At 36.5% G+C, this 20,577-nt stretch overlaps 1 protein-coding gene across 3 annotated transcripts in view; it reads right to left on the reverse strand.

The window, feature by feature from the left end:
- Window positions 1-3,250: 3,250 nt before the first annotated feature.
- Window positions 3,251-20,577, reverse strand: part of vegfc (vascular endothelial growth factor c) — a 42,190-nt gene continuing 24,863 nt past the window's right edge. For all 3 annotated transcript variants that reach the window (XM_008419325.3, XM_081610760.1, XM_081610762.1), the window contains exons 4-7: window positions 18,475-18,614; window positions 9,930-10,066; window positions 6,676-7,000; window positions 3,251-3,851 (exon numbers count right to left, since the gene is read on the reverse strand). In XM_008419325.3, coding sequence (XP_008417547.1) covers window positions 3,743-3,851; window positions 6,676-7,000; window positions 9,930-10,066; window positions 18,475-18,614 — 711 coding nt within the window. In that variant the 3' untranslated portion in view covers window positions 3,251-3,742. The remainder of the gene's footprint in view (window positions 3,852-6,675; window positions 7,001-9,929; window positions 10,067-18,474; window positions 18,615-20,577) is intronic.

Genomic DNA, 20,577 nt, shown 5'->3' on the forward strand with positions numbered 1-20,577 from the left:
TGCACACACTCGCTGTGTTTCATTGTGCTGTTATCTAAGCAACTGGTTCAGCCAGTACCCCCCACTTCCCTCCCACACACACACACACACACACACACACACACACACACACACACACACACACACACACACACACACACACACAGAGGTCATAAGTCAAAAGGGTTTGAATGGCAGGAAGGGAGTTGGATTGCTAATAGAGAACTTTGTTGTAATGTACTGTGTGAATTGGTTTCTGTGGCACCAAACTTTATTTTTACCTTTTTCTTTTTAATTCTCAGCCCAAAGATTCCACAGTCGTTATTTATTTTCATATAAACATATCCAGTATTGCTAAAGCTTCAGTAGAAGTTCAATAAATCATGAATACAAACTTACAGAAATTAAAACCGAAATTTAAAAGCTATGAAACACTTCTCTCTATATCATATGCAGACACCTTTATTACTGATTTTACAAGCAAAGGCACACACACATATAGACCCGCAGACCATCTGTGCCAACATCTTATCTTCTCATCAGCAGACCTGGGTTAGCTCCACTAACTTCCTTCCCTGTTTCGCTGGGATCTGAGGTGTGTTTACCCCGATGTGTTAGTGAAAGTGTTGAGGCTGGAGGTGCTACAATGTCCCACCTAAACTTCCTGGAGACTAAAACAAAAGCATAGAAATAAATAAACAACAAACTCTTTTTCATGTGAGAGAACTGTTTTGACACTCAAGAAAATGGCAACTAAGTTTCTTCATACTAACGAGAGAAAAAGCAATTTCTAATTAATTACATCCCTACAAATTCAAGAATGACCTGATTTGTTAGGTTTTTTTTTTTTTGTTCAGCTTCCTTACAGTTATCCTATTTTATTCGGGTAGTAAAGTTAATCTCGTTTGTAAAATTATGTTTAGGGTCTTTTATCCCCTTATGCAACTGTAAAACTTAAACATTTTCAACATTTGAAGTTTACATTTCTCTTAGGTAAAGTTATGGGGAAGCCTAAGTACAAACAATCATTTTATAGCTTATTGAGCCAAAGTTGGCAGCAATAGCTCAAAGGAGACCTATTACTCAAAATTCACATTTTGTATGCTGTTGTAGTTCTACTTGGGTCTGCACTGCTTCTAAAAACAACCTTTAAGAGCTTAAACAAAACATAAAGCCGTTTTTTTTGTTGTTTTCTTGGTGTCTGGAAAATGAGCTTTTCCAAAAACCTCAAATCAGCAGGCACTGCCCCAGCGAAGCCCAGGCTCTTACCTAGCAACGGTAGTGGAAGCCCAGCCCGTTACCTAGCAACCCTACCGAAAGCTCAGCCCGCTACCTAGCAACCCCAGCAAAAGCCCAGCCTGTTACCAAGCAACCCCAGCGAAAGCCCAGCCTGTTACCTAGCAACCCCAGCGAAAGCCTGCAGCAGCTCATTTGGATTTAAAGCGACAAGAGGCCCTTAAACAGCTCATTCTGAAAGAAGCTCAAATTAGGCATAAAATCTCATTATCTGGTGTCTAATTTTCTTTAAACATGAAACCAGACATCTCTACTTTGGTCTCATCTGTCCTGATTGACGTCATTGGGTCTGCTTTTTTCAAGGCTTCAGATGTTCTTTAGCCCCCCAATAATTCTAGCAGTTATGCTATTTTTAAGACAAGAAACTATTAGAGATATGTACTTTATGTAAAGCAACACTCTGGTGAGTTAAAAGAAATAGTAATAAAAGATTTTATGTTAATTTTAAATCAATTGAATTGTCTGATTTCAGTTCTGGTTCTGGCCATTCCTCCTGTGGTTTTCTGTACGTATGTTGAGTCTGGGACCCGGAAGGAAGATGTGTCTTCTTACAATAATGTTGCTGAGTAATAATAGCAGAGTAATTAAGTTGAAGGATCACTTACAAGCTGACTACCCAAATCTACTGAGTCACAGACACCTGCATGTGCACAAAGTGAAACTGAGAAATCAAAGTCCAAACGTCAATCTGGTGGAAATGCTGTGCGTACAAACCTCAATGAACAAAATCGATGTTTTAATGAGCAGAGAGCCAAAATCCAGCAACGTTTACGGAGAACTTTTAAAACGTAGTTTTATAAGCTGCTAAAATGGTCTTTGGCCAGATTAGGTGAAACTTGAGCTCTCAGCAGTATTGCTTGGGAAATATTGGAAAAAAAGGATAGAGGATAACCTACAGAGCAGTTCCACAATAAAACACGGTGGTGGCTTCAGTGCATCTGGAACTTGTAATCTTGTCAAGGTGGAAAGGATTATGACCACTCATGAACATATGTTGCTGCTGGTGAAGAAATGCCTTAAAGCCAAACACTGACATGCACAAAGCCCTGATCTACGAGGCAAATTGAAGATGAACGTCCAGCAGCAGGAGCTTAAGATTTGATGTAGAAGAATGTGACTGATTCCATGAGTCTTTCTGAAAACTAAATTGGTACAGGCGGTACGATGCACAAAGGATAAACAGCATCAGAGGTGCTTATCATTTTTACACTGGTAGTTTTTGATGGTTTTGTAATCATTGTGTTTGCATCTAAAACCTAAAAAAGCAGTGTCAAAAAGTTAAATACTTTTAAAATTACATTTTCATATGAGGTGCTAACAATCTGGTCCTCAACTGTCTCACCTATAGAGCCTTGGTCTGACTCAGGAGAATGTTCTAGTCCTGCAGAATAAACCCTATTTACCAAACACATCTCATCCACTTAAAGGGGCAGAATGATGTAAAATCAACTTTTTGATCTGTTATTCCCTCATTGAAACATACTAAAGTGTTGCTTTGATTCTTTCATGCATATTTGAGAAATCCTTTAATCTCCTGTGGCAACCATTCAGGCACAGTGCAACGCTGGTAAATACTTTGTTAAAGAGTTAATAGAGGAGTGATGTTGTGATGACTTCCTGAAGGCAGATTGCTTTCCAACACTGAATGCTTTTTTTTAAAGAGACAGAAGCCCAATTTAAAGGCATTAAATTACAAAGTCAAGTTTCTTTTAAGTCACATCTTATATATACACATTATTTTTTTAAACAAAGTAAAAATTACTTGATTGTTCTGTAAAATGATACTATGTGGCTGGAACGTACATAATGCTGCCCCTTTAATAAATACTGCAGAGATCTGCTAAAATAACATCACAGATGTCCTAGAGAGACTCTGTAAAGGAGAAGAGACACCTGTAAGAAGACACGTCCTGCAACTGTCCTCCTGTCAGCTGGACCTCATCCTCCTGCTGCATCCAAGACAAGATTTATTACAACATCCAGGATACTTTATTTTACACACATATACTTAACATACATGATACAAAAATATTGATCACAGTGTATTTTTATAAAAAATACAGAAATTGCAATAAACGAAGGATGAAAATAGCATTTAATAAATAATATAATCAATTTTTCACATCAGAATACTGAGACATAATTAATTTCCAAATATTTTAAAACGCATTATTTAACCAATGTCGAGTGTTGACTCTTTTAATCCTGCAGTTCTTCCTCCCGTCTTGTCATTCATTCTCCATTTAAATGTCCTCAAAAGAAAATCAGTGCATTTCTCACCTTTATATGTTCAATTTCCAATAATTTGCATTCCAATCCCAACGGTTTCCCCAAGTCCATCAGGATCCACTCACTTAGCTGCCACCATGGCTGATGAGAATCCTGTTGACCAGCAGGTCTACAAGTGATAGGTGATGTATTGAACTGTCTGAAGTTTGTATCTTGATGGCGAGTTACGAGCCAGATATTAGTCCAAGCGCCTCCAATGCGAGGGGACACAGCGACACACCTCCTCACTGAAGAAGAAACCTGCTTCACACTTCCGTCTCCTCACCTCACATGGAGGCCTAAGACAACTGCAATTAAAAAAGAAGAAAACAAACAAATGTAACAACAATAAGTCAGAGAATAAAGATGGGAAAAACAGGCGTGGAGTTTTGAGGGCTTGTCCACTTGCGTTTCATGCGTCTTTTGTGAAAAGTGGCTTTAATGGAGAGAAATTATCAAATGTCCTTGTGTTGGTGCTAAAAATGTTTTCTTACTTGTCCTCAGTTTTCAGAATATCCGAAAACAGAAACTTAAATTACAACATAGTAAAAGCTTCCTTGTTCCAGATCTTATGTTCAGTAATCTGAGTTATATTAACAATTGACAAACATGATGAAACTATGCGATCTCTTTTGTTGAAAACAACCTGATTCATCACTTTGAGGTATACTGCCTTTTAGTATGCCAACGTCTCTTCAATGGATTTTTCTAAATAAACTGACATTGAAGAAGAATAGCAAACCAGCAGAAACCACTGCACCACCATGACTAATAAGACTTCAATAATTATAATTTCTAATGATTCCTAAACAAGACAATTTCATTATGACATCATTAATGTTTATCTGCAACCCTGAAATGGAGAGACATCCAGGCTCTGTAACCATATCTCTAATTAGCAGACTTCTGTGACTCTAAACAAGGCTAGATGGAAACATAAAATGGACTGATGGAATTAGAGACGTAATCATCTGCACCAATGCCATCAAGCCGTGCTCTCTGATAGCGACAGTAACTACCAACTTACTTATTTCATGAGGTTAAATGTTACAGATGGAATGTAGACGTCATGTAGGAAAAAACAACAACTACCAGCAGGGGCAGACTGGCAGCCGCTTCATCCTGCAGGAGCGCAGAGCGAGGGTCGTTACCACAGTATTACGCTGAGTGCTCTAACAGCCGAACACAGCAGGTGGTGCGGTTCCTTCAAGAGCAGCCGAGATGGCGCGCATGTGTCAGAGCAAACCGGAGAGTGCGAGTCTGCTGTATGTGCAGGTGGAAGCAGAGCGGCACTAACGAGACTGAAGAAAAGTAAAACCTGATTTAAGTTGTATAAGCAAATGCTGTGACTCTTTAAGCTACGTCTGTGTTTCCTTGACTAGTTTATGGTAATGGAAATTAATCCAGAAGCAAAAACCAGCTTTGACCCATAAAGAAAGCTTCTGTTGACTGTAATGCAGCAGAAGTAGGGATGCTAAAACTGATGTAAAAGAATCTAAAATAGGTAAAAAAAAAACTCCAAAGAACAGAAAACCATATGTAATTCAATTCAATTCAGTTTAATTGGGCTTCGCATGGCGCAGACCTGGATGCGGCTATCCCCAGTTCGAATCCCATCCTTCGCACCGTCCTGTCAAGGTACTGTCAAATGAAGGCCACTATTCCCAAAAAATTCCTCAATAATTTATTGAGTTTACTGTACTGTTTCATAACTAGGATCAGTTTGAATGTATGTATGATTGAAATCAAATTATTTTTTTTTGTGAAGTGCCTTGAGATGACATTTGTTGTGAATTGGAGCTATATAAATAAACTATAGCAGAGAAAAGACAAAAGGAGCCCTCTGTTAGCTTCTAAGTCAGTTCATTTGATGATGTGAAAAATACGTTGTTGTCACTCAGTGATGTCAGAAGATAAGTACGAAATTTGGCCTGTCAAGCCAACTTAAAGCAAGTCAAGATGCGAAAAGATAATTCAGAAGATCCCCACACTTCATCTTGTTGCTGTGTTTCAATACGTTGGCAGAAGACAACACTACTGAGACAGTTGGGAAAACATATTTCTAATGCATGAATGCGTAAATATCTGTAATAAAAAAACTATTTGGTTATGGTTACTCACAGAGAACATTAAGCTAGTGATGAAAAGGAGCCCAAAGAAATAAGCAACGTTTTTTGTGCCAGGGCCCAATCTTTGCTGTGTTCATAAATCACTCCCAAACAAGGTCACGAAGGGTCAGAACTGGACAGGATGGATGGATGTGTGTATATGTGTGCGTACTTCCTCCTTTGTGTGGAAGGGAAATTGCTAAGTGACAGCTATGGGAAGTCATTAGCGCACTGGGATCTTATATTTCACACAGAGCTCGATGCTGTGAGCGCTTTGTGCAGCCAGAACAGTGATTTCCTGTGGCTACATGTACACACACATGTACTAATTAAAAATTAGCTTTCATGTGTACATTGGGACCTGAGTGAGGTTTCACGTCCTCCTTCTTCCTCAAATTAAACAAAATTGGTGTCAAATGTTTGTGCAGCAAATATTTTCGTTTATGGCGTTATCATTTTAAAAGATATTAATAAATGTTTCAACCACCTTTATAATCCCCACATTTAAAGAAAATCAAGTAAATTTAGTGTCAACTACAGAAATCTTAGCTACACAAATATAGCAAAATTAATTTATATCAATTTTGCTTGATTTTGGTAATGCAATTTTTTATTATTTTACATGTACGTCTATATTAAAGCATACATATACATTAAGCATATGACATATATAAGTAGAAATTCATAATAAAATTATATAAATATATTAAGTCTATAAATATATTCAATATATTGAATATAAGCCATTTATGATATTTTACAAAGAAAATAATCCGACCTTCAGGGATCAATAAAATATATTGTCTTACAACACAAAAGCATTTGGGACAGAAACATAGCACAGTTGATTGACACCATATTGTATTTGTTTTTGTAAATGCTCGGGGTGCTGGTTGACCTTTGATAACCTTTAAAATTATAGTGGCACAAATGTTTCACACCAATTGTATTTAATTTGACGAAGGTTGGGGTCAGGTGTTAATTTCTGGATAAATTCATGCAATGCCTTTACTTTCCTCCTCACCTGCATGTTGCTTGGTGAAACCTTCTTCCTCTCAGAAAACACTTATTTGGCGATTCGTTACATTCACAGGAGCATTTCGTCTTGTTTAGGGGCTGGTGCCTCGGACAGGTCTTATTGCACGTGCACTGACAGGTCTCTTTGTTGAAGATGTGGTTCTGGGGGCAGGAAGGAGCAGGCAGCATGTTGCAGACGCACTGGCAAGTGTTTCGGTCCAAGTGTCGCTTTGGCCCACAGTCACGAGTTGGATTTTCAAGACGGCATACACACTGGCAGCTTTCCACATCTAGCTCTTTATCTGGGCCACACAAATCTGATGAGAGTACGTCTGCAGGAATGAAAAGAGAAATGAATACGAGTAGTTTTACTGATATATGCAAAACAATAATCTCTGATTACTGTGAATAAAGGCTAAAGCAAAAACATGACTTCAATTTTTCCTGATTGATTTTATGCAAAAAGTAAACAAAATGTTAATAAAACAGTGTGAATGATGGTGTTTTAAATTTTTACAGCTTCATGTAAAAACTGCGACCACAACAGAGCATGACACATCGACAAACTATGAAATTCCTGCACTCTACTTGGATCATCCGTTTCCTCTGGGAGAACACAAATGACTCTATTTCACGAACAGCAGATTATCTTTCAAAAAAAAAAACATGGAGGAAAGCAAGACATTTCAGAAAAAACAGCAAACAGATCTTCAGTCTGTTCCAGACAGAATCATTATGTGTGTGCATAGTTGTGTGTCCAAGGATGAAACGAACAGAAAAACAGAAAAACACTTTCTGCTGACAAAGCGCAAGATGCTCCCACTCTCTTTGTGCTCTCACTGACTCTAACAATCTAAATCATCGCTCTGACTTCTAAGTGGCGTTCTTATTTTCCCACAGAAAAGTCTGCGCTCAGGCTGAGAACAAAGTTCAGAACTTTTGTTTTTGAACACCATTATGATACAAAGCACGCTGCAGGCATGCAGATCTAGGTCTGCAGCTGTGCTGAATGCAATAGGCTGCAGACGATGCAGCGAGCAGAGCTGCGCCACACACTGACTAACTGCATCTTAAGACCTGAAATAAAATTATTTATATTGGGTTGTCTACTGGCTGAAAGGAAATGTTTGTTTTTGCCAAAACAACTCAAGTCTTTTTTTGCTCTTATTATGTTTCTAAATTACAAATAGCCCTAAAATGTTATTAGCGCACATGTAGAGAACTTTCCTTTATTTCAATGTGTTTTCTATCATTGGAAAGTTTAGAATACACACTTTCAGAATATGAAAACAACTCAAGATGCCCCTAGTAGACGTGTTCATGGCTTTATCGTGGTCAGTCACCAGAGACTTAATATTTTCATTTCAGGTTGTATATGTTAAGATGTGTTATTGTGGAGGCAATTTAAAGTTAGGTGGTCTGTGAGTATTTGTTAAATGGGGTAAATGGTCCTCAGCCTGAAAAAGTTTGAGATACTCTGATCTAGAGGGACGGAAACTGTTTGAATCATAAGCAATACACACATTTCCCTTTTATGACAGGACTTAATAGTCCACAAAATGTGCTTAATGCTTAGATAAATGTAAGACCATTTAAAATACTTGGCAAAATAAAAAACAAAGTGACAGCAGCTCCAGTTTTGATTCTCACAAACTTCTAATCTGTCCAATCAGTCTGACAATCAGCCATTTTCCAATCAATCAGAATCTGCTTCGAAACTTGAGGAAACAAAACCCATATGTTCTATTCCAAACACTGTTAGCTTGTATTTGTACATGACAGCTATTTGTGGAATCTGGTGCACTGAGGTCTCTGCATTCCTCTGTTTTTATTTGTTGACACGAGATCCACATAGAGTGTTATCAGAGCCAAACACAAAGTAAGGATTCTACAAACACACATTCAGCAAACACTCTGCAGCCATAAATCCTCCTCCTCAGTGAACACAGGAACTTTCCCCTGCAGCTAACGACAGAGGAACTTGACCTGCTGTGACTGGGTATCACTGCTTTGTGTGTTGTGCAATTTATAGCACACTTTTTCAACTTTATTTTAATTATGTTGTAGTGATGTATTGTATTGTAAGCACTGGCAACATGTCTTTGGTGCACTGGATCTTTTGTCTGTTGACCACTGGAGAATGGTACCAGCACCCCACACATCCCAACAAAACATAAACAGGTGTAGCAAATGGATAGTTGGTGATCCACAGCAGGGTCACATTTAGCAAGGGAAAATCAGCAGACCACTTAAAATGCTTGTTGATTTTGAATATAAAGTCGAATAATCTAAATATTTATTTAACATTTCACACGTTTTCTGAGCGTACAAAACATCTGAAGATCACATTAAATCCATAAGAGCTCTGTCTGAACTATACGGCTTGTTTAGCCTTGATTCTTAACCACAGCTGCGACTGTTTGTCTGATCGTACATCAGTGTTAAAACGTCTCTTTAATCCAGCAAGTGTTCAGCATCAGCTCGAACACAGCTTCATACAGTATTGTTTGTTAGTAAAAGCCGTATGAGTAAGTGCTACACATGCATGTGTAGCAAACATGCTACACATGCTACATGTTACATGACTGCTACATGCTACATGATTGTGTAACATGCTGTATGTACAGTACACAGTCAACTACATACTGCACAGATGAATATTTTAATTCCTTTTTGTAATTTAGTAAAGATAAATTGTAGGAATGCAAGTTATTGATTAATAAGTTAATCTCAAAATGATTCATCCTTTCAAATAAATAAATATTAATTGATAAGGAGCCATTTTCTTAAAAACTCATATGTTCAACTTCATACCACATCAGCAATTTTTAAATCAGAAGTTGATGCTGAATGAGCGCTATTAAAGTGGAACTTAAGGAATTTGTCGAGTGTTTATATTTCAAAATGGAACCGCATAAAGCGCTTTTTGCATCCCACATTGGACTTTGTTTTGACTGTTACTTTTTCCCGTTCTGGTATGGCCCCACCATCTTTATTTCTGTATCATCTGGTTTCACTTAAGGATGACCAGCGCTGCCCTCTGCTGAGTGGCGGTCAAACTGCAACACTGAAAGATCCAAGGTGGTGAATACTGTATGTAGGCACTGTATCATCTATGAAGATAATGGTGAGATACATCAACATACAGTTTTTAGGTTATATTGCCGCCTAGATATGATTTAGATTCGTCTGTTGTGCAGAAAAAAAAGCCCAAGCAGTGCCAGATGAACTTTACTTTGTGAAACGGTGTCATACACCTACCATGGTGCTGCTGAGGTGATCGTAGATGAAGCAGTGGTGGAGGAGGGGGCTTAACAACCGAAGCCATGCTGATACACTGGCACTGCTTGGTGTTCCACACCTGGCCAGGTGGACACGTCCTGTTGGCTACTGCACACCTTTAGAGGGTGAAAAAAAAAACAGTTTTCATGTAATATTTTAAAAATCTTAAGAGTTTTAACACTTGATCAGCAGATATTGACAAGGAAAAACACAAAGAGCTCTAGTTTGATAAATATTGTGTCTATGTGACAGAATATTAACAGAAGAGTTGCTTAGTGTTAGACAATAATCTGCAGAATCGCACACAAATATCTTAGTCAGGGGAAAAATTTCAGAGTTGGCATTTTATTAGGAAGAGGGAGGTTTTAGTGGATGATCTTGGGTAAGATGTCTCTAAGTTGTGCAATAAAAGAAAAAAAAAAGAATTTTATTGCCTCATGATGTGTTTGAATCTTTATCATTTCCAAAACTTAAGAGCGTTGCAGAAACTGTTGTTTTCTGACAGCATAAAGATATCTAGTTTAATGGTTTTAGCTTTAAGAAACTACCACAGTTAACTGTTTCTTCCATTAAGAAACAATTTTATTCTGGTTTATTTAAAAATACACATGCAGGGCTATCCCAGTTTGATTGAAAGTCTTAACTCTGTTTTTATTCCAATAATAATGCAGTTGTGTAAATAATACTTCATTGTCTTCAGCTTGGAAACTTTAAACGGACAGACATAAAACAGATGGTTTGACTGATCAAATCAACAAATGATGCAAGCAAATTAATATGGAGAAAGAACTGCTGTTTGCTTTGTTACAACCACATGACCTTCAGAGTAAAAATCCCCCAGTTTCTTCTTGCTCATTGCTTCTTAATCAGCCCTTTTCCCTAATGTCTTGTTTACATCATGTCTGGTTTACCTTTACTGCATCTGGCAAAAAGAGACATGAGCCTCAAAATGTCTCTAGCAAGTAATTCATGTCTGACAGCTGACAAGACTGTTATTCAGCTTTGGAACGCAGCGGAGGTTGCAGTGATTTTCCCCTTTGAAGAATTTATGCAACTAATGAACAAAACAGTAGAACAAAACTTTGAATTAAAATCATTAAATTAAAAAAGGTGGATCAAATCGTGTTGATGGTGCAGAGCAGATGGTGTGACATTAGTACTGCTAATTGCTACTGTGCCATAAAATCTCACACTGAAATGTCCAAACGTTTAAATGTTTACAGTAAGGCTGTTACTCAATTAAGAAAAATAATCTGATTAATCACACTCTTCAGCTGTGATCAAACACAAACACTATGTTCAATTTCATAAGGTTCAAATGTAAAAATGCACGTTTTCAAAAAAAATGGCTCAAAACTAAACATTACAGTTTTCCACGTTTTCATATTCAGAACAGTTAAAAGAAGTAATTTTTTTTTCAAACATAATTTAGAAATGGTAATTATAACTGGTTGCACTTCAGTGGAAGAATAATTCACTGTTGTAATAAGTAGGCTACATACTACGCTGGTTTTATCCAAACGTCCATCGCTGAGATTTTTAAAGCAAAATCTGAAGCTCGCCGTTCCTCTTTTCACTCGTGTTTGTGACTTTGCATCATTGACCGCAGTACAAGCCAGTGTAACGCCCCTTTGTGTGCTAGGTAACCCTCTGCAGACGGGAGCATTAACATGAGTCCTAGTTTACAGACAAAGGTAATCTGAATCTTGCCATGTTTGAGTTTCACTTAATTTAGTCTTATTTACAATTTCTTGTACATGGACATAGCAGGGAGTTGAACAAAGTCAAACTTCTCTCCTTTCTTTAATTATGTTCTTTCAAGTCTAAATGAATATCTTATTAGTCGTAACTGAAATTAAAAACATCACATTTTTATCAATAATTAAGACATAACTTGATATTCTTCGCACCAAAATTAATGTGTTATTAACTTCTACATTTTGTTTTATGTTGTTGACCAATTTTTTCAGCAAATAATATCCCCAACCCAGCATAATATAATTCATGCTAAGGCTTTTGTTGCGTCTTTCCACCATGGCTTATTTCTGACAGTGTAACTCAACGTCTGCCAAGAGTCAAGCAAACTTTCAGAAACAGCTAATGAGTTTCAGATGTTTTTTTCCCCTAATTTATCTTTCTAAACTAATTAAACCAAATTAGCACAAAAAATTAAGTAATGATCTTCATGCTGAGGTATTCTTAAAGGTTGTGACATGCAGATATCACTAATGAACAGAGAATGAAGTCGTGTCTGTGACATGATGGCAGCGATCACGTCTGTCATCATCACGTCTGGACGCAACCGTTGTTCTGTATGCTTTGGCTCACCGAGCTTTTACCCCAGAAAAACAGCAACTCATCTGTTGTGCCATAATAGCTCATTCTTACGGCCTCACAGATCATTTTCTAATAATACTCAACGAGTGCAACTCTCAGCTGTTCAGGCAGAGTGACACAACCATGCAATGTTGCAAAGTAACAAAATTAACTATGCTTGGTTGAATAAATCACATTAACCTAAATTGTTTTATGCAAAAGCATAGAGCAGGGGTGTCCGCGCGATTCACATGCTGTGACCTGAATACACAACCTCACAACTTCCTCCTGTTCTGCATGGACCTGAACTGCATCCCCACTTGTGCGTATTGTGTCGTCCTGAGGTTTTGGACATTTTTAAAGTTCTTCTGGATCTGTGCTCTGTTGCCACACTAGAGACTGGAATTAGAAGGGTCACTTCGGTCAAAGTTTTGAAATCAGGGAAGATTTCTGCACAAGTAGTTCAGCTATACCTGTGTGTGATCTGTAGTCGTCACAGATGCACTACAAAGACTCTTCTCTGTAACTCCGGATAGGAGATGCATTGAGTCCAGGAGATGATTTGATTGATTTAGACATATTTGAGATACACTCTCTGCCTAAAGTTGAAAGTTTCTGCACCAAGTGGTCATGTGTGTGAATTGTACTCTGTCAAAATGGCAGCTGGCCTTCAGATCAACTGCCATGATGATCTGAAGCAGATGGTCAAAGATGTAAAATATTCAGCTAAAATGACTCCTGCTTTCGAATTCCCATTGATAAACCTTCTGTTCCCTGCAAGTAAGGCATTAGCTACCAATAACTACTCCACATAACCTAAAACGTATTCAGTTAAACTACAATGAAGTCTGTTCTGACTTTCTTTAGGTACTTGGGGAAACGATGTCCTGCTTCCCCCAAGTTTCCAAGTTTCCAGAGACTGGATCACAAGGTGAAAGGTCGCTCCTCCTGCATGCCACCTGAAATGCTTTAGTATTATCTATTATCTCATAACCTACAATAGATTGTGAATATAAGCATCAGAAATATATAAAACGCAATGGAACCAAAAATAAACGTAAACCCAATGCTGAATTTGTCCAGAAATCAGATAGCTTGTTTGGACTTAAACCAGCTGCCAAGAAAAATACTTCTCCTGAAAACACAACACACACACACGCACACACACGCCCACACACACACACACACATGACCAATTATAAGAACCACCACAAAGTGAAAATAGTCTGTCTGTAAAGCAACATATAGGGACTGTTGACTTGGCCACAGACACAGACAGCATGCAGCGTGTTTGCAGACAGACAAATAGTTTAAACTTTTGAAAGGGTCTGGCGATAAAAAGAAACAGAAGGTGGTTTCAATTAGAGCTGCAGAGCTTCAGACATACACGGGGAGGAAAAAAGAAAAGGAGAAAAGGGAAAGTTAAACGCTGGCTGGTGGGGGAGGTTTTTCACTTCACCTAATGTAAAACATACGGCTGCTTAAGTGTCCATCCTTACATGCTGACTGATTTGTAGGTGTGAAAATGTCTACAATATGTTTTCCTGCAGCCACAGTCGGACCAACTATCCCCTGCTCTGGGTGGGTACATGTGTGTTTATGTCCAAAAGTTATTTTGCAACACATAATTTGTTAGAATTTCAACAGAAGTTTTTCTTTGCTCTGAGTCTGGTTAGATTAGAGATTTTTGTTATATTCTCCAATCCTGTTCCTTGAAGCCTGTACTTGAAAGCATTTGTGATTTTGCTTGAACAATATTCTTATTATTGCAACTCGCCTACTTTCTGAACCGAATCGGTTATTTACTGTGCACTGCAAACCGAAATGACAAAAATGGAAATATAATCCCTTAAATATGAAATAATAAATCATGTCTTTAACACATCTCTACTGTAAATATTCCTGTTTTCTTCCATGGACAAAGAAATCTTTTTTTTTCTTTTACATTTATTTTTAGTCTACATAGTATAAATAAATATGTACTACCTGATTTGCAGCTATACTTTTTTTACACAATCTTTACGCAACATCAGACAAACTCATGAAAACACAACAAAACCCAGAAATGTATAAATATGGTATAAAAATGTGCAAAATTTATTTATATATATATATATATATATATATATATATATATATATATATATATATATATATATATATATATATATATATATATATATATATATATATCATTTGATTTATTTTGATTTTTCCATGATGTCACCCAAGATGGAAGTGTTAAGGTTTTGCTATAAAATACATTGAGGTAATTTAACTCAAATGTTGTGAATTAATGTATTGAAGGATTGCAATTGTACTGTATGGCAACATTGAAATCTGAAGAAAATAATACGATTATGGAAAGAAATAGGTATTTTTGGTCATCTTAGCTGAACTACAATGGGAAAAGTTTAGTCTCATTTAATGTACCTGAGCGTACAGCAAACACAACATCACATAATGTAGATCAAAGTGTGGCCCAGGGGCCATTTGTGGCCTTTGGATTAATTTTGTGTGGCCCCTGACTACAATTCAAGAATGGCATAAATATGGACATCCAACACTTTTAGTCATTTTTTATCATATTTTTTTCAGTCTATATCTTTTAAATGGAAAGTATTAAATACAACACAAATTATTTGTCTTGAGTAATCATTATTATTATTATTATTATTATTATTATTATGTTATTAGTCGTGCCATAAACATCTGAAATGGTTTCACTCAAAAACACATTTTTGCACATCCATTACATTTGGATAAACACAGTAAAGTTTGTAAAAGAAAATTCTTACAAAAAACATTTTATAGACTTAAAAAATGGAAAACAATGAGTCCAAAAAGTTAAATAACTGTTAAATAACAAAGGCAAAATATTACATGCTTTATTTATTGTTGTGCAGGTAAAGGAGAAAGAATTGACAATAATATTTTTGCATTTTTAATTGGGGAAAACAAATAAAAACGTAGCCCCTGAATACTTTCAGTTTGGACATTTTAGCCGTCAGTTCAACCACTGATATAGATGAATGCTTCATGCACAGATGATGCAAATGAAAACATTGGGGTTTTCTTCTTCTATTACATGGGGGAGACTTGTTCAGAAGAAGAAGGTGTTTTAGTGTCAGTGATTGATTTTCTACCTCACCGGGTGCTTATAAATTCATCTGGTAATAGCACTGCTACAAGGTATTGCAACCACGTAAATGTTCTTTTTTTTTTTTTTTACTGAACCAAAAGGATCATTGAGCTGTGAGGTTTTGTATAAAAACATCTACACATTCCTGCTGATCTGTTTTAATCCAGTCAATTAAACTTAGCTATTGTTCCGTTTTCAGAGGACACGAGCCAAAAAATACAATAGGAGCCGATCCCTGATGGGATCCTGACTGTTAGCTGGTCATTAATCACAGCATGCACACAGGAACATACACATTTCATGGACCTGTGAAGTCAATCTAGAGATAATACGAAACGTGTTTCCTTAAGTAACACCCTCAGTGTGTGCAGAGTTAACAGGAAGCTATCAAAGTAACAATAGCCTTAACCACTCAGCGTTTTTAGGAACACCTCCTATATCCTCAAATGGCAGAGAGACACTCAAACGCAAAGGATCAAAACTGAGTCAAAGACTTATTTTAAACAGCCACTTACAGCTGGAACAGAGGGAAACACAAAGGGAAGGCAGATAAACTTCAGACTGGATTAAGGTGCTTTTCCCCCCCACATGAACTTTTTCCAGTAATCAGGATGATATTCTGGGAACCATAAAACCCCCCCTGTGTTTCGACTTTTTCTAATAGTTTAAAAAGTCAGACCCTGATATCCAGGCAATACAGGGAAGATGCTAAGCATTCGGAATTGGTTGAAGTTTTCAACAATATAAGTCAGTAGTTTTAGGACTAGGCGATATGGGTTTCATATCAGTCGATATTGAAAATTATTGATTTATTTTTTTAAATATTTGCCAAACTAGTGATGTGGCCTTTCTAGTTTTATCCACAGTTTCCTCTCAAACGGTTGTTCTCATTTTCTCCTTTCACTCCACACAGTTTTTTTATTTTATTTTTATTTTTTTATTTTACTTAAGAGGTTGTTGCTAGGTAACCAAAGAGTGAGTGAGTTGGTTAATACCACTAACATTGCTCTGCCTTCATCTCCCATAATGCTGTGCGGTTCTGATCTGAGTTCAGTGAAATGATTGAAAATTCCATCAGATGTATTATCTATTGATATTGATCAGGGTTTTATCGCATTATGTATTGCTACTCATTTACTTTTAGGCCTAATTAGTTTATAACAGTATGAAGTTCGTATCTTGTTAACTTTCATTGTGGTAGAGTTTAAATCATTTACATCAGTCTGGAGAAAAAGAAACGATGTCCTCAATTTGATGTATAATATGCTGAGGAACAATTAGCTACAATTCATTAGGATAATGAACCGATTTGTAAGAAACATTGGATGTTGTGTTTGTGGTTTATGCTGCTTTGGGATTCAGCTCTTAGCATGTTTTAATGAATATGTGTGAATAAATAAATGTGGTGGAGCCCCTTTTGGAGGCTAACCACAGCTCATTTTTTGTGAATCTCTCCTCTTCTTCGTGTCAAGAAAAGACAACAAACACCACGAAATCTTAAAAGAAATTCCCCTTGCTAAGAAGTAATTATAATTCAGTTTCACAGTATAAACACTGTGAAAGGATCACAAGTTAATGGCCAGAAGCAGAGGTTTTAATCCTGACCACAGCTGTCTTCTCTCAGCTGAAACCCCATTAAAGTTTGCTACAGTTTCACCTTTCCATGAACTTTTTAGTGACTCTGTAAAAGCTGTAAAGTATAGCTTCTGTGACAATAATAATCGGTTAGATTTTTATTGCTAAAGGTCATGACTTTTAAATCTCCCATGGGAGTGTTGTTCCCACTCTCAGCTGTTGAATGAAACCTGCTGCAATAGGAAGAGTTTCATACTTTTCACCAGCGTTACTAAAACTTCCAGGAAAATAAGTTTCACCAAAAGATGAAACCTTGGCCTTTTTTTTTTTTTACTACAAGGTTTATTTGAATTGATCTGGTATTAAGATAAAAGATCCCAGAGAATACGGCATAAATGTAAAAATAAAAACTGTACACAGCAGAAAGAATGCAGTTACAATCCAAAACATGTAGCAAACATATAACACAGACATGTTGGTATTAGTGGAGGTATTAGTTGTTAAAAGTCAAGGTGAACCTAACTCAAATTAGTCATTTTGGCACAATTTGGAACCGTTACTTGAAATGTATCACATTTATAGGTTTATTCTCCCCTCATACTTCACACAGACAGTCATTCCATCTAATAATAATAGAACCACACATTCATTACCTCGGTCAGACACTGTAAATAACACCAGACAGCCAAAAAGAAAATCCTTACAAATTCTCATCAATTAATCACATAATAAATTGTTGAAAGGAGATCAATTATCGTTTTTCTCTTTTCTCTCTCGTTCTACTAAAACCTGGATGATAAAAGTCTTCAGTCTGGTGCTTTGGTCTCATTTTTAAAGTTGTCCTTTAACCTTTAAAGGACAACTTTAAAAGTTAAAGGACAACTTTAACTTTTAAAGTTGTCCTTTAAAAGTTAAAGGACAACTTTAACTTGTTGTCCTTTAACTTCATAATTAAATTAAAGGAGTTCATAATTCATTTTATTTTTGTTTCCGTTGTTTTGTTTATTTATTTTGGATATTTGAAATGTCTTCCAGTTCCAGTGTTAAATATTCATTAGAATTTTACGTTTATTGAACTTTGAAAATGTGTTCTTACATTATTGTTCCATTAACATTATATTAGTTGAAACTGGCCTCAAAACAACAATGTTACCACAATAACTTCTGGGACAATTTATCGTCCAGCAAAATTTGTTATTGTGACAAAAACATTCGCCTTCATGGAATAAGAATAATTTTTCCTTTTCTTCAGCTGCTGGTCCAGTGAGTTTTAAACGGGCTTTAATTTGAAACGAATTGTTGCATTTTTTTTATGTTTCTTGTTGAGACAAAAGAGTTTCTGTCACTTGGATGATTTCTGTTACGTGGATCTACAATGTGCACCGTTTGGTTCGCATGTGTTGCGACTTATTGCTTCTGCTCGGCTTTTACAGGTTTTTCTTTCATAATGGACGGTCTGAGTGTTTGCCATAGTGAAAATGTTATTCTTACTCTGGCAGGGCGCGCCTGATGATGCTGTGAACTTGTCTGTAAATGTCCAGTTTGGACAGACAGCTGCACTGGGTGTGGTTGGCCACGCTGATGGTTACAGGCTTGGTGCCCTGGGTGAGAGGCACTGTGATCTCAAAGAGCTGCAGAGAGAGCAACAAATGAGAGGACGAACAAGAAAAACATCAAAAACACCTTAAACACTGTGAAATACAGCAAGAAACTCATTTCATTTCTTACATTTAACACATTAGGCATAACAAATGTTTTACACAAGATAAAAAATATTAAGGGTATAATATGGAAATCTGAAACAAACACATGCAACAGCCAAATTGTGCAAATGAGTCTGCAGTCAAGAGAGACTAACAAACATAGCAAACATAGTTTTAGCTGTCAGTCAGATGTAGAAGAGATTAAAACTCCTTCAGGAAGTTAGATAAATATAAAGTGTGTAAAAGATTTTCCCAGTTAGTGTCTGAAATTTGGTGCAACTCCAAAGAGAAACTCCACAATAAAAGTGCAGTTGTTTTGTTGCATCACCTCCTAGAACACATTTTCCTTCCACTCAACTTTCTATGTGCACTCTGTAAGACCTTTAGTGGCTGTCATCACTATATCACGTGTGTCAAAATTTGTGAATTATAGTTGAAATTCACACAAAATCAACAAATCCCCACATTTTTGTGCTAATAATTGGAAACTTGTTGCAGATTTTTCTCAAAAACTGTCAAAAACTTTTTTACTTGTACTAAACAGCTGCCTCAGCCTTAAAACTCTATTTAGCCAGTTTTCTGACTGTCTGGTCCCAAATAATCTCTGTTTTTATGTTGTCATAGCTACATTCTAATTTATTTATTTAATTCAAACAAACCAAAATTACAACAAGAAAAATATTAAAATTAAAACAAATTATCATGCCCACTGATGTACAATTTTACGTTATTTGTTCGAAAATGAGCAGGTAGAAGATGCAAGAACTTGTGATTTCCTGCCGCTTTCATACTCATAACCTAAACTCTAAAATTATTCCCACATTGAATGACACTTAAATCTCTCATTCTCATCCTTAAACGTACAATTATTTATGCATTTTTAATATTATCAATAGCATTTTTGGTCTTTGAAATACCCATCCTATACAACATATTTCCCAATACGCTCCTAAACTGGTTTATATTTGTAAATTTTTAAAACTCATAATTTAATCCATTACACAAATCTTCCCCACACACTGATAAACAAGCACTTAAACATAAAACTAGTCAATAAATTACACTAAAAATGTAGATGTGAGATCAGATTATTTAATCTGGAGAGTTTTCAACTGAAAGCTTTTAAATGCCACGTGAACAGCTTATCGAAAAGAATCAGAATTTAGTCAAATAAAGTGAGAAATATTTTCTGGTTAAAAAAGAGCAGAAAAGTAAAGTAAATCAGCCAAAACTAACAAACCTGTGAAAGCTTTTGTGTTTTATGTAACAGCTGACTCTGAGTGACAAACCATTCAATAAATGTGGGAAACTCCTTCAAACAATGATTACTTTGAGAAATTAACCGTGTTTTCATCTCACACATCGATGCATTACTTCATAGTTTTGATGTTTTTAGTATTTCCAGAATGAAGAAAAAAGCACTTTGGGAAGGCGTGTCCAAACTTTTGACGTTACCACATATACATCATATTCTTCCAAATCTCTTGTGAACTTCCTTTGATTGTGGCATTGTGTGCTGCTGGGTGGGACGTTTTACTGAGCTCCACACAGCTAAACAATTTTCTTTACACGATCTTTGGAGAGACATGGCTCTGGAGTTATTCAGCTCTCAACGTTCCCACTGAGCCCAGTCATCAGAAAACTTCAGCAGATTTCTGAATCCATGTTTCAACAAGTTCTGCTGGTGCAGACAGTTCCTCTCTGTTATTTCATTTTTATAAGTTAAATAAAATACATTTAATTTAACTTATAAAATGCATAATGTCATCTGTAGCCATGTAAATGTCATTTTCACTGCAAAAACACAAAATCTTACCAAGTAATCAGAGAAAACAACTTCGTTTAGTTCATTTGAATGCACAATCGAACTCTGATGCCGATAAACAAAAGC

The sequence above is a fragment of the Poecilia reticulata genome, chromosome 1 (genome assembly GCF_904066995.2).
Source record: "Poecilia reticulata chromosome 1, P_reticulata-male-v2, whole genome shotgun sequence".
NCBI lineage: Eukaryota > Metazoa > Chordata > Actinopteri > Cyprinodontiformes > Poeciliidae > Poecilia > Poecilia reticulata.